The 18,709-nt window shown below is 40.6% G+C and overlaps 1 protein-coding gene across 1 annotated transcript in view; it reads left to right on the forward strand.

Annotated features, from left to right (window-relative positions):
• The window catches only part of ube2j1 (ubiquitin-conjugating enzyme E2, J1), a 47,925-nt gene extending 29,216 nt beyond the window's left edge, over nt 1-18,709 (forward strand). Inside the window, exons 6-8 of the mRNA XM_044377159.1 lie at nt 13,252-13,381; nt 14,041-14,169; nt 17,175-18,709. Coding sequence (XP_044233094.1) covers nt 13,252-13,381; nt 14,041-14,169; nt 17,175-17,468 — 553 coding nt within the window. The 3' untranslated portion in view covers nt 17,469-18,709. The remainder of the gene's footprint in view (nt 1-13,251; nt 13,382-14,040; nt 14,170-17,174) is intronic.

Here is an 18,709-nt window from a genome sequence, read left to right on the forward strand (position 1 = left end):
CTTCGCATGCTGGATTAGCAAACACACAGGCTGAGGGTTTTTATCAGTGTGGGTATGACATCTGTGATGCTGATTAGACGGCATTAAAACTGCAAACTTCATACAAGCATGTAATGTAATCAGCACCTGAGCCTCACTGGGCATGCCTCCTACTAATAACTGGCTTGTCACATAGGCAAAGGAGCGTGTCCAAGCCAGTCCTGCTTTTGCAAGATGACAAATTCATTATCGCCAAAATACCCAGTCTCTGGAGGGAGCATGAGTGGGCATGTTGCTCTTCATTTCACACTGCATTTCCCTCAGAGAAAAATGCTATAATGCCAGAGAAGGAGAGGAAAGTTTTAAGAAGAGATTGATTCAGTGTGTCTAAGTTCTTCAGTAGGCAGAGCTCAATAGTGTGGGAGCTCTAATAGCAAAAGCCTGATCACCCTTAGTAACAAACTGTTACCTGGAAGTAACCAGCAGGGCTCCATCTGCGGATCTTAATGGCCGAGAGGGCACATACCAGGCCGATAAACCAGAGATGTATGTAGGCGCAAGGTCGTTCAAAGCCATAAAAGTGAGCAATAAGATTTTGAAATCAATGTGAAATCTAATCCTGTTAGTAAGTCGAGCAGCAACTTTTTTTTACCAGTTTGAGATGGTGGAGGGAGTCCTGGCTGATACCCAAGTAAAGTGTGTTGCAGTAATCAAGCCAAGAATAGATGAAAGCACATACAACTTTTTATAAATCAGCAATTAATAAAAAATTGCCTAATTTTAGAGAGTATCTTGAGCTGGAAGAAACATGACCAAACAACATTTTTGACTTGATCGTCAAGGTTAGCATCAAAAGAGCTGATGGAAATCTGGGGGGGGGGGGCGAACAGAATGACCTCAGACTTATCATCATTAAATTTAAGGAAATTTGGGGACATCCAGGATTTAATATCAGAGAGACAAACTGTAAGATTTGCTAGGCTGCTAGGATCTGTGGGTTTTAATGGCAAATACAACTGACTGTTGTCAGCAAAAAAGTGGTAAAACACATCATGGTTCTGAATAACATGGCCGAGAGTCAGCATGTATATGGAGAACCGAAGGGGGCCAAGAACAGACACCAAAACTCAACTGAGCCATCGAGGAAGCAGAATTACCCAGAGCAACGGAAAAAGTTCTGTTGGTGAGGTATTAGCTTGATAAGCTGAGAGCAGAGGATGCCATGATCAATTGTGTCAAATGTGGCACATAAAGCTAAAAGAACTAAAATCTGTCTGCAGTCAGCAGTAGGTCATTGGTTACCTTAAGAAGAGCTGTCTTGGTTCTCAAGGATGTGATTTTTTCCAGATTAATCTGGAAAAATTCCCCCCAAAACATTTTGAGGGGTATGAGCTTGGAGTGCCAATGTGTTGGAAATAGTCAGCGCCAGTTTTTAGCTGTAATTCCATAGTAAATAAGCAGCTGTGTGTGTCTGGCTGTGGATGGTGGAGCTGTTGAACGGATTTGTGGAGTTTGTTGGTTGCAGAGGAGGCAGAGCAAGCAGCCGTCGGACTTCACATCTGTTGATCCCCGCAGGACTCCACTCAGATCCAGACTGTCTAGAGAAGGTTTATGGTTTGTTTGCTGTTTGACAGGCAGCTAGGAGGCTCAGTTATCTGTGAGGGAGTTTTCTCTGACGGCTGAAAGTTTGTGATCCCGGCGTTAATCACCGACACTGTGAGAGGACAAGAGTTTAAACTTCCAGACTAACAGATGTTGCAGATTTAGGAAGAATTCAGGCTAAATAAAGTGATTGTTCTGCCTCTTAACAGTGAGATTGATGAGTCAGACAGTGAACCTGGGTACTAATAGTTTGTCTAGTTGTCTCAAAGGAGTTATTTATAGTCTCTAAGTTTGAGATTTTGAGTTTTTCAAGTGATGATCAGTGTGTGCTCGTAAATCATCCTTTAAATCTGGTTTTTAAAAGCTCTGCCTGAAAAAATGCAAGTTTGTAAATGTGTATAAATGATATGTTGTTGTATATAGAAAAAAATATGTTTAAAAGAAATTTTGTGGAGCTTAAACAAATAGTCGAGTAATCGGTTAGTTGACTGACAGAAAATTATTTAGCAACTATTTTGATTATTAATTAATCGTTCAAGTTAATTTCCAAGCAAAAATGCCTAAAATTTGCAGATTCTAGCTTTTCCAGTTTGAGGATTTGATGCTTTTTATAGTTTAGAGTATTTTTGGGTTTTGCACTGTTGGTTGGATTAAACAAGACATTCAAACACATCACCTTGGACTCTTAGAAAAGTGAGATGGATATTTTCAGCTGATTTCTGTCACTGTACAGACTGAACAACTAATAATTGAATTGACAATATAATCCTAATCTGATTAGAGCTGCGACAAAAGATTATCATCATTGATTAATCTGATAATTAATCATTTGGTCTTTAAAATGTCATAAAACTGTCCAAGGTGACTTTTTCAACCTGCTTTTTTCATCCGACTTACAGAAAACACAAAATATATCATTTATGATGATTGAACGCAACAGAAAAGCAGTAAATTCTCAGATTTGGAACCTGAATCTATCAATAAATACTTATACTTGTTATGATTTATACGATTAAGTATGTTGGGTCAAGGTAACCCTCACCCAAATTAGACTTCTTTAGCAATGGCTGAATAATAGCATGCTTCAAACTGTTTGGAAAAGAACCAGAAGCCAGAGCGTCTGGTTCGAGAGGAAATAAAGTGGAATTAAAGGAAGACGAATTAAAAGCTTTACAGAATTTAGCTGCAGAACCAGTGTTGAGAACGTGAGAATATGTTGTAGTGTGGAGATTAGGATATAGGGGCTATAGTGGAAGTTTAAAAACAACAGCTTTATGGTCAATTACCAGTAACAGTTGTCCCGAATCACGATTCCTGTCCTGTTTGTCCTGAAAATTAGACTAAACCTGAGTTTTGATTAGTGTAGCTGCAGGCAGCCACAGAGGAGTGATCTGACGTGCACATCACACAGACACATGTGATAGGCACTGCACTGATGACATGAATAAAATAAAATGAATCTTATGTAACAGATAATGATTTACACACTATTACATACAACACAGTGATTGTTTCTTTTTCCTTATGACAGACAGTTGACCTCATGAACAAAAATAATACATTTTAGTGTTGAATTTGGATGTCACTTTGACTTGACGTGCCTAACCCTATAAGATCATCTACTGAAATGTCAAATGTCAACATACAGCTAATGTGACTCAGGCAGGTCTGAAACATGTCAGATTAATGTCTGAATCATACAATAATCAGGATTTCACAGAAACATCAGTACTGATGTTCTGTTTGTTGCCCACAGCTGGCTGCAGCGTCACACAGCAGCTGAAACGATGAGTGCGTCTCCAAACTGAGAAAGAGGTTGTGCACATTAACACACGTGGCACAGCAGCTGTAACCTCATTAACACCAGATCGGTCAGGATCTGACCATATTTAATGTTCTGTGTTCTATTACATATCTACACCGGTCAGCTGTTACACACAGATTCCGGGTTTATACAGTGGAATTGTTTGTAATAAAGCAACTCTTATGGATGAATCCTGAGCTCCATCAGAGCTGTCAGGACATTTTTATTTTAGGTAGCTGAAAGTCCGAGATAAGCCTACCACCTCAAACCCACTTTAACACCCCCACCCCACCCTGTAAAAGCTAATAATTTCACCCTATGTGTGGTTATTATCACTGGACCTGGTCTTTGTGAATTGGACTGTTTTTGCATAGAAAGGGGCCAGTTTTGCGCCAAATGTATGCATATTATCTGATTTACATATGTGCAATATAAGCCGAAACACGCCGGTCAACTAATAAAGTTGTTCTTCATACTACAAGTGTTGCTGGAGGACAACCTACATGAATATTAAAATCACCAAGAATAAGCACCTTGTCATATTTATGCTTAAGAATAGATAAAAGCTCAGAAAACTCTGAAATAAAACAAACTGGTTTAGGAGACCTATAAATGAAGAGTAAGGGGGCAGGCGCAGTGATTAAGAAACTTAACACTTCAAAGTAGGGATGTCAGTTTCAGTTCATTTTAGTTTTTGATAGACCGACACCCATTAACTGGTAACTAACGGGTTAATTTTTAAGAAAAGCTGTGATGTAGCTTTCGTTTGTGAAAGCTATCCAGCAGTCGGTGGTCAGAGCTAGCTTTTCTGCTCTTGGTAGACTGTAGATAGACTGTATGATTAGCATGCTAGGCTAGGAGTCCGTCAGCTGTGTGACTTTATATCCATGCTGTGATCTCACATTCAAGAGGCCAAATTTGTTCATTGACAGGGCAGAGGGAAAGGAAACAGGCATACAGCGAATAGGATGTAAATTGCACATATTTACTCACCTACTTGCTTTCTAGAAAAACAGCGAGGGGATCTGTTGTTGCAAATCACAGAGATAGTGGAAATAGCAGATGGCCAGCAGGGGGAGTAAGGGTCAGCACCAGGGGACAGGATGGTGAGAGGAAGCTGACCAAATAAGTATTGGGCATCATATAACGTACTGTAATGTAGGAGGAAGGTCAGAATGGTCAAGTCCAGTGGAGGAGTTATTTGAGATGGTTGTGGGGAAAAAATGGAGAGAGAGTAAGAGATGACAGGTCCTAGAATGTATGCAGCAGAAAAGTTCCAGGGAGAACCATTGTTACTGGGGCTTTACTATATGAAATGTTTGCAGACAGCATCTTAGCCCTCAGAATATTTGGATGCGTTCCCAGAAAAGGTTAAAATTGTCAATGTGGGAGACATTATGGAAGTCGCAGGTCAAGGAGAGCCAAGTGTGCAGCGATAGTAGCCTCCTGAAACGTCCGTAACCACGGCTGTAAGTGGAGATCGGACTGGATACGTAAATGCAACTCCCAGAATTTTTCACTGTTGAATAAACGCACAAAGGACTTAAGTAGCTCAGACTAATGATTACGGATGTCATTGGTGCCGACATGGACAATTATTTTATCAACACTGGGCAAACTAGATAAAACCTCAGCAGCTTTGTCAGCAATGTCACAGACAGTGGAACCAGGAAAACGGTACGTTGTTCCTGATCTCACCCTGACATTTTTGATTGTCAAGTCACCTAAGACTAAGGTTGTGGGCTGACTGCGGGAGTTGAATTTGGGGGACTCTCGAGTCCCATAGGGCCTTCTGAAGTGCCAGATGAGGTTTCGGCGGTGAACAGTTTTTGAAAACAATTTAAAATCTACATCCGATGACTAAAATCCTTTACTGGTTAAAAGATATAGTTATAAATGACCAAAATCCAAAGAGTTTATTGTATAAATGTTGCTTAAAACTGGATGAAAAAATGTCTGACAGGCGGGCAACCACAGACGCCGACGCATGTGTGGATAGACAGGAAGACACACTTTGCTATAAATACGTGGCTGCTTATCCCCCGGATGGAAGACCTTTTCTTTCACTCAGTGTGAGGCTGAGGCAGCGCTTCTCTTCGGTTTCTCATCTCCTGTTTCTGTGCCCCCTGGTGACTGTGAGAGCTGTCAGTCAGAGAAGGGCCCCCGCACAGCAGGAAAAGGCTGCTGTCCAATATTTTCTGAGTTTGCTGAGTTTATAACTGACAAGTAACCTGCCAAAGAAGTTGGGCAGCTTGTGATGTGGCAGGACAAACACAGGGGGCCGTGTGCAGGTCTGGGGATGTCGCAGAAATATATATGAAAAATGTCACTCACTGCTGACACCTGAGTGCACAACTCATATACAGGAGACCTGCTTTCATTACACATATTGTGATATTGGTTATTAGAAGTCCTTTTTAATAAAGTGTAAGGACTTAGTGGTCTAACTGATGGCCATGTTGCATGCACTTCACCAATGTTATTTACAGAACAAAAGATTCAAGTGAACTCAAAACAATAAAGCTTTGAGAAAATGGAAAATCTGCTGCAATAAAGATAAAACTGTTGAATAAAGATGTTCATTGCCAAATAGATACTCAATTTGTACCAGTTTTTGTACAAATAATAATTTATTAATAGTTTTTGTCAAATTAAATTACACATCATACACTTGAAACTGCAGAAAACTGGTAACAGACCTGGCTATATTGTATTAAAACGGCCAAGTATACAGTATTTTGGCTTATTTAACAATGCCATAAAGACATGTTGATGTCAGCCAGTTTGCTCCAAATCCTTAGATTTGTCCCACAGAGCAGCACACATGGTATATATATCAATGTCTGCTCTTATTAATTGAAACTCAGAGGTGATTCTAGTGTTTCTTAATGCAAATCAAATATACCAAACTGGAGCTTGTCCAAAGTGTCATATTGTTAGATGTTCTGAGTCTGCTTCAGAAGGTGGGTATTGTTGTGATAGAAACAGGTCGGATGACAACAGCTGATATGATTAAACATCAACCCTTCTGTAGGAGGGCAACCTCCAGGTAGTTGGCATGCCAAGTATGTGCTAAAATATTTTAATAACATGCATCATTAGCATCTTTCAGTCAGTTATGGGAAGTGAATTCTCTTTCCCTCCTCGGGCTGTGATCCATTCAGTTTGCAGGCTAAATCGTGTCTTCAGTCACCAACCACCAGTTGCAGTCAACAGGTGTCTGTGATGCGGTTTAGGGAAAGCAGCATGTAAGTAACGCAGCAGTGTCACTTCTCAGTCACAATCACACAGGATGCTTTCAGGCTGTTCATGTTTTGGCAGTGCTCAGACTCCAATACACAATCACTGTAGCTACATAAATACACTTCAGGTCGTAATTATGTGTGTAAAGTGTGGACAGCTGTTTAGATTAAAGTAGAAGCTTATCTGTTTCATCAAATGCATGAGACAGACAACTGAAAAACACTTCTGAAAGCTTAAGTACCTCCTGTATAGAAAAGCATAGGGACAGACATGTGATATCAGGAAAAAAAACATCAGACTATTTCTTACTTTTGTAAAGCTTATAATGCTCATATTAAGTGGAAAGTTGTTTTTTAAATATTTTGTCTATACCCCCACACCCTACTGTCCAGAGCTATCCCTCCAACACCCCTCAGTTGTCAAATTATTTTAAGGTACATTAAGTTTTTAGGATACAGTAGTTCAGTGTAGTAGACATTTTCTTCTACCCCTGGGCCATGGTGCCAACATTTTCTACTGCTTCAAACTCTGAAAATAATTGTGTGGTCATAGACTCCTATATATGTGCTTATAACTGTCCCCTCTGGCCCATTACAGGCTAGAGGGGACAGTTACAGTCACAGCATGCATGAATATTTGACAACTCAACAATAAATTGGGGGTGAAACAGGGCACAATGCAAGAAAGTGTACTCTTAGTAATTAGGGGCATGTTTTTCCCCTTTATTTTGAATTGCACAGGCATTTTTGTAAAAATTGAAGGATGTTTTTCAAAGCAGTTTTTTGGCTGTGTGTGATCTAGCATTTGAAAATCCTTACAGCCCAATGTATTCAGTTTTCCTTATGTTGCAAATAAAATAAATAAAATATATAAGCAAGAAAACAAAACAAACAAAATCCTCAGCAAACATATATAACAGAATCCCAGTAAACAATTCAAATAATGCACTCCATGTTCGAAAAGGAGTGGGAGGAAGTTAAAAACTTTTCTAGTCCTATCCCCTTTTTTGTTTTGTTTTTTGTTTGTTTGTTTGCTTTAACAATAAACTCTTAAATATAATAATTAAATATGAAAGCTAAACTATCTGCCACCAGTGTCCATGATACCCATCTCAGTTGCAGTTTTGAAGTCAACCAGATCTTTAAATTTTAGTGCTTTTAATTTAATAAAAAGTGTGTTTGTTGCTTCTCTATAAGTGGTTTTGTTTATGATTTTTATGGCTCTTTTTTGAAGGATGAAGATTAGATTAGTGTTTGTTTTATATGTATTTCCCCACACTATAACACAGGTTATATATGGGAGTATAAAGGAACAGTGTACGGTGTATAACAAAATTTGATTTAGAAGATATTTGGCTTTATATAGTATTGCAATTGATTTTGATATTTTAATGTTAATATAATATATGTGTCTCCCAGCATAATGTATTATCTATTATCACTCCAAGAAATTGAATTTCTGTCACTCTTTCGATTTCTGCATCATTTATCATGAGTTTCTTATTTGAGTTATTTGAACGATTACCAAAGATTATACATTTTGTTTTACTTAAATTCTGTGTTAGTTTATTTGCATCAAACCAAGCTTTTTCAATTCCTTTTCTGTTGTATCCAAAAGTTGTTCTAAGTTACAACAAAGGAAATGCGTATCATCTGCAAATAGAATAGTTTGGACACACGTATAATTTATGTACAAAATAAACAACAATGGTCCAAACACTGAGCCCTGGGGAACCCCGCTAGTAACCTTCAGTAATTGTGATTTGAAATTGTGTTTCTGAAGGTATTGATATCTATTCTCTAGGTAGGTGGTTATCCAGGAGAGTACAATCCCTCTAATTCCATATCTTTACATTTTTTTTAATAAGTCATCGTCTACCATGTCAAATGCTTTTTGAGAAATACCCCTGCTGAATATTCTTTATTTTCTATTGCTGTTGTTATTTCTTCTACAAATTCTTTAAGTGCAAACCAAGTTGTCCTATTAGCTCTAAAACCATATTGCTGTTCATATAGTACATTATGTTTTGTGATGAAGTCATCTAGTCTTGTATAGAATATTTTTTCTAATATTTTTGAGAGCTGTGGAAGCAAGGATTCAATTGTAGAAGTCCAGTTTTAATAATTGCCTCCAAGCAGTTTACAATACTATGAGACAGAATGTTACAACTCACAGCAAACATAATACATAATCATAAAACAGTAATATTTTCTGCATTGTGTTGTAGCAAATGATGAGCAGTTTTGATTTTTTTTTTTTTTTTTAACCAAACTCGGCTTTGTTGGGACCTCTGCTATGCCACAGAGTGGTATAAATGAAATGAATGAGGGGAGTATTTTTTGGACACAGTGTTGATATTGGTCTGAAAACCACATCCAAAGGTTGTTCAAAAAATGTTCCAAATGGCCACTCTTGAAAAGCCTTCTTGGGTGAAAAGCCTTTTATCAAAGCCTCCTCCTGGCTGCATCATCCTGCCTCCCCAGTCACTCTCCAAGAATGCTGTGTTTTTCATTTTAGTCTGAACTCAATGAATCACAAATGGAAATAAGGGCGCACTTTCAGACAGTATCATTCATGGTGTTGCACACAGTTGTACATGAAACATGATGAGAGTGGTGCAGAATGAATAACGACAGAGAATTTGAAACCCTGCCTTCTTTGATACCTCCAGACACACATAATTGTCTGTTCTGGAAAGTTACAAAAATTGATGGACATAGCCCCTCTCCTGATTCCACCAGGTGAAAGAGAGTTTCAGATTCTGTTAGATGATCTAACAAGCATTTTGTTTGAAGCATTTTAAGTCCTTCTCACCTTTTATGCTACTAAATGATATTAAACCTGAAATGAAATTGCAAGAACGACACTTCTGAACCGCTGATTAACATTTTAACAAACCAAATCTCCAGTTTTGGCATTTCTCTAAGAGCTCAGATGAGTTCTTGATGAGCAGCACTTCTGCCTGAAACGGTTCTAATAGTCATTCATGTGAGCAACCATCAACCAACCCTGGAGCCTGTCTGCATGGTGTCCGCTTTCAGACACACAGACTGCCTGTACAAGCTGTCATAGTCCAGTGACATGATGACCAGAGGCGTAACATTCACTGTGCCATGCAATAAGTCTGATGCTTATTAAGCCTCTTCCCCAGCTACATTACAGTAACTTCACTTGAATAGAATCCAATTTCCATTTGACTCAAGAGGAAGACACTGATTTGGATCATTTAATACTATAATGTATCCAAATCTGTCCTCGCCACCTTTAGCCTTAGGAGCTCCACAGTGATGATCTGGTGTTCCTCAGACCATGATTCATCCCTCCAGCCGTAGCATCAGTCCATTAGCTGCTGCAAGGGACGATTAGCTTTTCTGAGACAAATCCACAAAAAAACCTCTTTTATGTGTTGCATTTTTATGTTTTTTCCACATCACCGCACTAAGCGGTTGTGTTGATCCTACTCTTAGCCATATTGCACCGAGCCCTGCTGTCAGGACTGACATGAGGGCCTAAAGGTGCAGCATAGGTCTGAACCCTAAGCAGGGACCTGGCATGTGATTGTGCCACAGGTGGTGAAGGCAAAAACAAACCTGTCATCTGAGGATACACAGCGAGGCAGCCGACAGCACAAACAGAAAACCAATGTAATAAACAAACGCTTATACAGATACAGGCAGTGTTTGACACTGAGGTTTCAGCCAGTCTGTTTACAGGGTTCATACATAGTCCTGATAAGTAAAATCATCGTAACTCCATAATCAGGGCCCCAAATTACCATCCGCCAAACACCAAATGATGGTTACATTTTTCTTTGGCAGAAAAATCAGTAAGTCTCCCACTGCACATGCCAATAACTTTGAGAGATTTAACATCGAAGTGCCTGAGTAATTTAGAGCGCTTTGTCTGGTTTTCATTGTTCATGTTAACCACGGCACACTCTCTGACCATCAGCCAACAAATCTAAACTGTGGCTCGAATACACTGTTGATTGGCTGCCTGGTACATTGCTCCACTGTGTGTGTGTGTGTGTGTGTGTGTTTGCATGCATGTGTGCATCATCACTTTTTCCTGGAGCTATTTGAGGACTAGGGCTTGGTTTTAAGGTAAAAGTTAGAATTAGGAGAGACTTGTCAAAGCCCTTAATCACAGCTCACATCACTGATGTATTCAGTGTTTAAATACTTCTGGTGTTATGTTATAGTTGGAGACAGTTTTGCAGGTGGGATTAAGAATGTCTACATCATCTTCTTACATAGCTAGCTAGCTAACTAGCTACATCCATGAAAAACAATGACAGAATAATGTCCACAAAGCTGTACAGGTAATTGTAAGTACATTTATAGAAGAACAACTCTGGTATATTTCTTTGATCGGCATAAAAAATGTTAACTGCTCCTAGCAACCTCTACAGTTTCTATGTCAGCTGAAAATGATGCCACAGGACAGATACTTCACTCGTTACTTATTGGTTAAGGCAAAACAAACCTCTCCCACAAGAAAATCAGCTAACAATGTCAGACTGAAAGCTATTCAGTCTGACAATCAGGTTGAAACCTGTGAATACTGAGACATAACTAAAAAGAAGTCAAGAAATATGAGCAGTTGGACAATCAGACAGGTTGGAAACAAACCAAACTCAGAAACTAGCCACACTGGCAGAGAAAACAGAAAGTCGAACAATAAAATTATTACCCTAACTCAATTTTGTAAACATCCATCATAGTTTACAGATTGACTTCCTGGCTCAACTTTGACCTTGTGTATTTGCCATAACTGTGTGCACACAGATTGCCTGTGCAATGAGGGATTGCATATTACAGGTGCACTCACTTTCAGTTTTACCTCCAAATAAAGTGGTTTAGACAATCTAGATAAACTCTTGGCTTCTTTACAGCCCATCTGATTGTCTGACTCCTTGTGTTTGTTGCCCCATTGCACTCTTTTTTTTTTACTTTGCTAAGTACAATGTTATCCTAAGAAAATGAGACCCAAGTTGTAGGGATGTCCCAGTCAAGTTTTTCTGGCCCCTATCCCAGTCCGAGTCCTTCAATATTTTCAATACTGAGTCTGATCTGATGCTTACATAGCAGCAAAAGATATGAAATGTTAATTTAACATCTTTCACAGTAGAATGTCAGCTGTAGCCTTCTGACTTTGTCACACATTTTCACTAGCTACTTGATCCAAATACTGAAGGTTCTGGTTCAAAACTAAGTTGATCAGCTTTGATAATTGATTTGATATGAATTAAGTTTAACCGGAGAACTCCTGAATTGACATGATCCTCTAGAGAGAAGATGTATGACTGTTGGAGTTGTTGGAACTATAGAAAGACTCAACTGTACAGCAGTGGAGATATCAATTAATATTAATTTTGGACTACCATCAAGTTAATCACTAAATTAATATTAACCGGTGACAACTGATATGATCTGCTGCTGTCAACAGTTGTCATTTAAACTGGTGAAAGTCAGTCCGTGCCAGCTCGAAATGAGAAGCTGCTAACTGACTGCTACTATTTGCCAAGTTAGAGTCGCAGTTTAGTTAATCCATGTATTTTGCCAACTAGAACATGAGAGTTCTGAGTCACTTGCACCAGCATGCTCAAATACTTTTTCACAGTCACACACTCTAATTTTCAGTCACATACAAGAGTGAAATGCTGCACTGTAGACTGTAAAGTAGAGCAGCACTGAAACACTAGCAGGCTGAAGTAGACATAAAACAGTGTAATAAAAGGATCTGCATTTTACTGGCTTTATTTTATCCAATACTAATCCTTTAAAGGACCAGTGTGTAGGATTTAGTGGCATCTAGTGGTGAGGTTGCAGATTGCAAACAACTGAATACACCTCCCCTCCCCCTTCCCTTCCAAGCATGTGAGAGAACCTACAGTGGCCGTGAAACTCGCGAAAAATGCGAAAGGCCCTCTCTAGAGCCAGTGTTTGGTTTGTCCGTTCTGGGCTACTGTAGAAACATGGCGGTGCATCATGGCGACCTCTATGGAAGGGGACTGATTCACGACTTTTGTTTCGCCAGCGCCACTCGCTCTCTCCATTCGCTCTCTAGCTCACTCAACCACCGCTGCGTTCTCTCTCTCTCTCTCTCACTCGCTCGTTGAGCCGGGGAGGAGGGGCCAACTTTGAATGCTGTGTGTTTACAAACAACAACTGAGAAATCCTGCATAGTATACCTTTAATTTAAAAGTGCTGATTAGTGCAGCTTTAAGCAAGTAGTATTTGTGTAGTTAAGGTAAAGTCTTGCATTGCATCAGTATTGGTCAGCACTGTGGATATAATAGAATATTTTGTATTTTAAACCCAATGGCATTTAATGATGCATTACAAACATGAGCCATCATATAATTGCGGAGGTATTTTTTCAGTTGACTTGGCAGATTAACCTGATGTATTCTGACAAGTGAGCCTAAACAGTCATGTCGGGTGCTGTTCATAATTAACAAGTCATTTATTTTGTTATTGAATCTCTGCCATTGTACTCTTTTCATTTTTTTATTTTTCATTTGTAAAGTCTTATGTTTGCTTGTAGAGGGGAGTTGCCTGGTTATTCATCAAATGGCACAATACACTCTCGCATCAGGTTGACGCCTCTTCTCTTGGCAGGTCCCAAGACTTCTGTTGTGAGGCATGCGGCTGCTCCATGCGCTCAGCCCTCCTGGCTCTCACCCCCAACAGCAACCCTAGCCCCGAGGACCACAAGGCAAAAGAACTGGCCCAGCAAATCAACTTCAAGGTACAAACACTGGCTGTTACACAAGTCACGTTTGATTTACAGTTCACTCAGCGATTTAACCCTAAGAGCAAAAGAGCTGCTCGCCGCACAAGCTACAAAGAAATGTCTGCTACTATTTTTTTTCTCTCTCTCTCTGTGCACTCACAGCTGGAAACAGATTTCCTTAGTGCTGAGACATGAGAGGGCTAGACAATAAACCATTACTCATCACATAACAGTTTATTCATATCAACATTTTTAATATCCCATATAATTAAATAGAGAATACCATAAATTCTTAAACTCAACACTTCCTTCATGTTATACTCACTGCTGCTCTCATTTCTCTTAACAGAACTGCTGTGATGAAGATGTTTGCATTACTTCATTAATTCACCTCACAGTATTATCACTTCTACTCATTTGCCCCTTTTTGATGGAAGATAAGCTACTGTTGATAAAACTTCAAAGGCTTTTCATTGTTGAGCGTAAAATACATTAAAATACATTCTTCACCATGGAAACGGCTCTTAGCAAAACAATATCTGCTGATACCGATGTTCTGAAATAAAATAACATAATAAATAACATTATTGAGGTAAATGTGACTATTTATCATGATATAGATCAGGTCATACTGTCCAGCCGTATGACCAGTAGCTCCTTGTGTGTTAATGCAGGCAGAGTCCAGTATATCCAGACAGCCGAGTGAGAGCGGAGGTGCAGAGAGCGAGCCCTCCACACTCACCCAGGGAGACTCCTCCACATCTGCAGGACAGGAAGCTGCTGACGGGCCCCAAGCTGAACTGGTAGGTGTTATACTGCCACTCTGGGGTTTGCACAGGACAGCACATAACCTGCCCTCAGCCAACACACCACTTATACAACACATCATCCCGCTGGTTTTGAATGTTTTAGCCTATCAACTAGTTTTAGATGGCTTTACTATCCTCCAGTTTGGCGGTTTATGTCAGTTTGTTTCAGCATGCTATGAAAAGCAGCCTACATATACTTGAAACATGATGGAGATGCATCACAGTATGTATTTATTTATGTATGTTGTTGTGATACTGCAGTTCAGTGGGTGAGTTTGTCTTCTGAATTGTTGACTGCTGGATCAATCATCTCACATACATCTCAAGCCTTACTGTCATTCTGTTATTATAGTCATTGGAGTTAGTAAGTTAGTTGTTGCCAAGGTAACGACTAATAGGGATTCAAATAAACAATAAATTCAAGGTAAAGTAGGACGTGAGCCTAAAAGCTGTCTGAGAAATGAAGCCGTCATCAGGTTATCTCAGCTCAAACTTTGAAACAACACATTTATAACAGAAAACTCATGTTACAAACTGGGAGCAGAGTTGAAGACGTGGGTGTTTACCAGGCCAGGAGGGTCAAAGAAAAGATGCTGCTGAGCTGCATTATGGGGAGGTACGCAGCTGTCCAGTCCCATGGATTGATATCTACACCAATACTGAGCTTTTAAAGCAAAGACTGGGTACCGACCATGATGTGACTGATGCACACTAAATACAGCTTATTCATCAGTGTCATGATAAAAATCAGTGTTTCCACTATCACTGCAGGCTGCTGACTCTGTTGTTGGGCATCATGGTACCTTAAATAGAAATTCTTTTAATGACCTTCATGCAGTGAGACATACATATGAGTTAAATTGCTGCCTCCCTAATTATGGGAAGTGTAGGATCCAGGACTGGTACCAGGGACTGAATATATATATGAATAATTTGGGTTTTGACTATTCTTCATTTCATCTGTCTCTTGTGAGTCCCCTAACTTTGTGAAAGGACAATATTAAATGACTGGAGTGCATCTTTAAACAAAGAGAGTGTTACATGACATGACATGTGTGCTGTGCTCCATTTCTCTCTCATCTGTTGAGGATACTGCAGCACCAGTGAGGATGTTTGTATCTTCTACCTGGTTAATAGTTGGGCTAACACTGAGAGCTGACACTTGATGTTTAACATCACTGAAGACTCTCACTGAGACATGAAACATATTGTTGTTGATACGAAGGATTATTAACCCTTTGCTTTAATTCCTGCTCCTGATGTTTGCTCTAATTAAAACACAGACCTGTCTTCAGTATTCTGCACTTGGTTCTTCAATCCATTTAAACTCCAAAATATTGGAGAGCAGTGGTTGTTCTGAAGCTCTACAGCCTGAAATCAAAAGGATGATATGCTGCTGTCTGTGTGCAGTCATTTAGCCATCTTTCACATTGTTCCTGTTAATCGGTGGCACGCTTCATCACCTGACGACATCCCACCGAGCCACAGAATCATTTTAATGCGTATGGAAGGAAATCAATCTGCACGCTGACTGTGCAGCCAGCACCATGCCAGCTGTACTGGTTGCAGTGAGTGTGTGTGAAAATCAAGCAGCTAGACATCAGCGCTCTGTCTGTCTTAACATAACCGTGGATGTGTGTCATGGTGGCTGGAAGCCTGTGTTTCCACCGCTTCTTTTCAGCAGTTTAGATGATACGGTCCGAGCTTTGTTGCCTAAGAGGATTGATTTTTGGTCGCCAGCTGCTAACCGCGGAGCTACGGCGAGTGGGTCTGAAGGAGCAGAGAGGAGGGTCAACTTAGATTAGTGTCTCTGAGTTTGGATGAACTGAGGAAGGCTACGTCAAAAATAGGACTCACCATCTGCTGTAGAGTTGGAGGGAAGAGACTTTAAACTCGTCCAGAATGAAGACAGACTGGCCCCCGGTGAAAATGCACCGATACTGATATCGATCCAATACTGACTCAAACAGCAGGATCAGGTATCGTGACAATGGGCCAATCTGGTATCAGATACTGTTATTTTAATAAGTAACAATACATTTATATCTATGAATTTCCTTACATGTGAAAGAATGATCCCAGTCTCTTCCACACAGCGAGGCACACAGCTTATTAATTCAACACTGGTATCAGATCGGTACTCGCTATCGGCCGATACCCAAAGCCCGAGTATTGGTATCAGGACTGAGAAAGTGGGATCGGTGCATCCCTAGCCCGCTATATCCCACACTGCCTTGCTGCTGCTTCTGCTGAGCCTGAAGAACACAGAGGGATAACTGTGTATTGTTTACCGCCTCTCCTCCCTCCAGCCATCTCTAATTGGGTGAAATGTGTGCTTTCTGTGTAAAAAAAAAAAAAAAAAAAAAACTGAGCCCATCAGCTCTGCTCAATGGTTAGTCATCCCCCTTACAGCCTGCTGCCCTCCCTTCACTTTAACTTTATCTTTAACTAACTCTTAACACAAAGTATTGATGCTAGTTTCCAATGTGCTGATCCAGGAAACTCATGAATAACAGATTATTTCTGTGAAGTAATTTAAGAGGAAGAGCCTGTCTCTGGTGGCAGCAAACACACAAGTTTGGTAAATTTGCTTGCAGCATTTTTTTTTTCCCGTATGTATACACTACTTGTTCAGTCAGACATGGTTTGTGTATTTGTTGGTGTAAGCACAAGTAGGGCTGCAACTGATTATTTCCACTGTTGATTTTCTTAATTAATATTTTGAGCTCTAAAATGTCTAAAACACAAGTTCACAGAACCCACGGTGACATTCTGATATGTTTTATGTTTTGTACGACTGACTGTCCAAAACCCAAAGAAAAGAGTTTGCAGTTAAAGAGTTAAAAATCCTTCACACACACATCCTCTCCTCCCTCATCATTGGAAAGTTGATTATCATTGGAAAGTTGCCATTTAATTTTCTGTTGAAACACTTGACTGTTTCAGCTCTAATGCCAAGTCTTGTCTCACATCTTCCTCATGCCATCCTCCCTCTGCAGGCAGAGGCTCCGGCTCCCAGCGAAGAGGAACCCCAGCCCCCTGCGGCCCCCGGCGTCGGTCGTCCTCTCAGCCCCCGCCAGCGTCGTGCCCAGCAGCACAGCCAGCAGGGCCAGAGAGGAGAGGGCAGAGAAGCAGCCAGCAGGCTGGCCTTCATCGCAGCCCCTCACCAGCCTCAGGATGACAGCCACGCAGGCTCAGCTGTGCTCATCGTGGTGCTCACTCTGGCCCTGGCTGCTCTCATCTTCCGCAGGATCTACCTGGCCAACGAGTACAAGTTCGACTACGAGCTGTGACCGCGCCGGGCTGCCCCTCCTTCTCGGCACAGAGTCAGCACCTCCTCCTATACCACCCCGACAGAACTATGACCAGCTGCAGTGGAGCCAGAGCCGAGGCGGTCGCTGACACTGACATTCTGCCCTCTCTGCTCATTAGCACAGGGTTCAGTCTCTACTGAGGGGAAACTCTTGTTCCTGCAGAGGAGGCGCTCCACTCACCACAACACCTCCAGGGTGTCTTTTAATCAATGTGAATTTTACTCTCCAGTCTCATGCATTTTTAAGAACGGGAAGCTTTGTTGTGTTTGTGATCGGTTCACACACACACACACACACACACACACACACACACACACACACACACACACACACGTCCCCTTTCATGTAATTGTTGTCTATCCTAGGGCTGCCACTTGTTCCCATTATTTAATTAAAACTATAATATAATATGTCAACAACATGGAATTATTTGGGGATTTTTGTCTCAAAGTAATTATTTGATCATGGAATCATCTGCACACAGTGTATATGCAGAGACTTCTTCTTCATGTGCTTTAACTTCCTGATAGGTCACTTCAGACACAACACAGGGCTCTGTTTTAAAGGCACCAGTGCAACGACCAGTGCAAAGTGTGCAAAGTGAGGGATTACAGTCTTAGCGTCTCTAAGCGTTCATGTATGTGCAGCAGTGCAAAGTGCTAAAGGACTGGGTGAAGTGAAATATAGATGGGAGGGTGTGGTGATTAATAAACACACTCTCAACCATCGCTGACAACTTAACCAATCACAGAGAAGCATGACAACAGCTCAACAAATGGAGTGACGTCTTGATGTGAACAGCAATGCTGTGGATTTGTAACGGTTAATGAATACAATGACAATAGTTTGTTGAAGCTGTTTATGTGATTGCATCAATCCAGCATTCTTTCAGTCATAATTTGATGTTGTGACTGGTCACAGTAGCGTTTGCAGCAGTAATGCACTTCAAGAATAAAACAGCACTTTGCTAAAAACGGTGGAAAGGAGCCAGTGATGCAGAGGAATAATGAGGGCCGGTAATCAACCAGTCTGATGTGTGTAGAAGTGCGTGTGGTTGTTTTGTAGCAGTCTGGTGTCGTTCCACTGTGATTTAATCAAAGTAAACAGAGTGGAAGCCTGTGTGTAATGGCACGGTGCTCTGGCAGAGGCTGTAGATTAGAATGAACTGAAGGAGGAGTTTTCATACCATGTTATGCAGCTGTGGACAATACATACTGTAA

This window comes from Thunnus albacares, chromosome 16, assembly GCF_914725855.1.
Source record: "Thunnus albacares chromosome 16, fThuAlb1.1, whole genome shotgun sequence".
NCBI lineage: Eukaryota > Metazoa > Chordata > Actinopteri > Scombriformes > Scombridae > Thunnus > Thunnus albacares.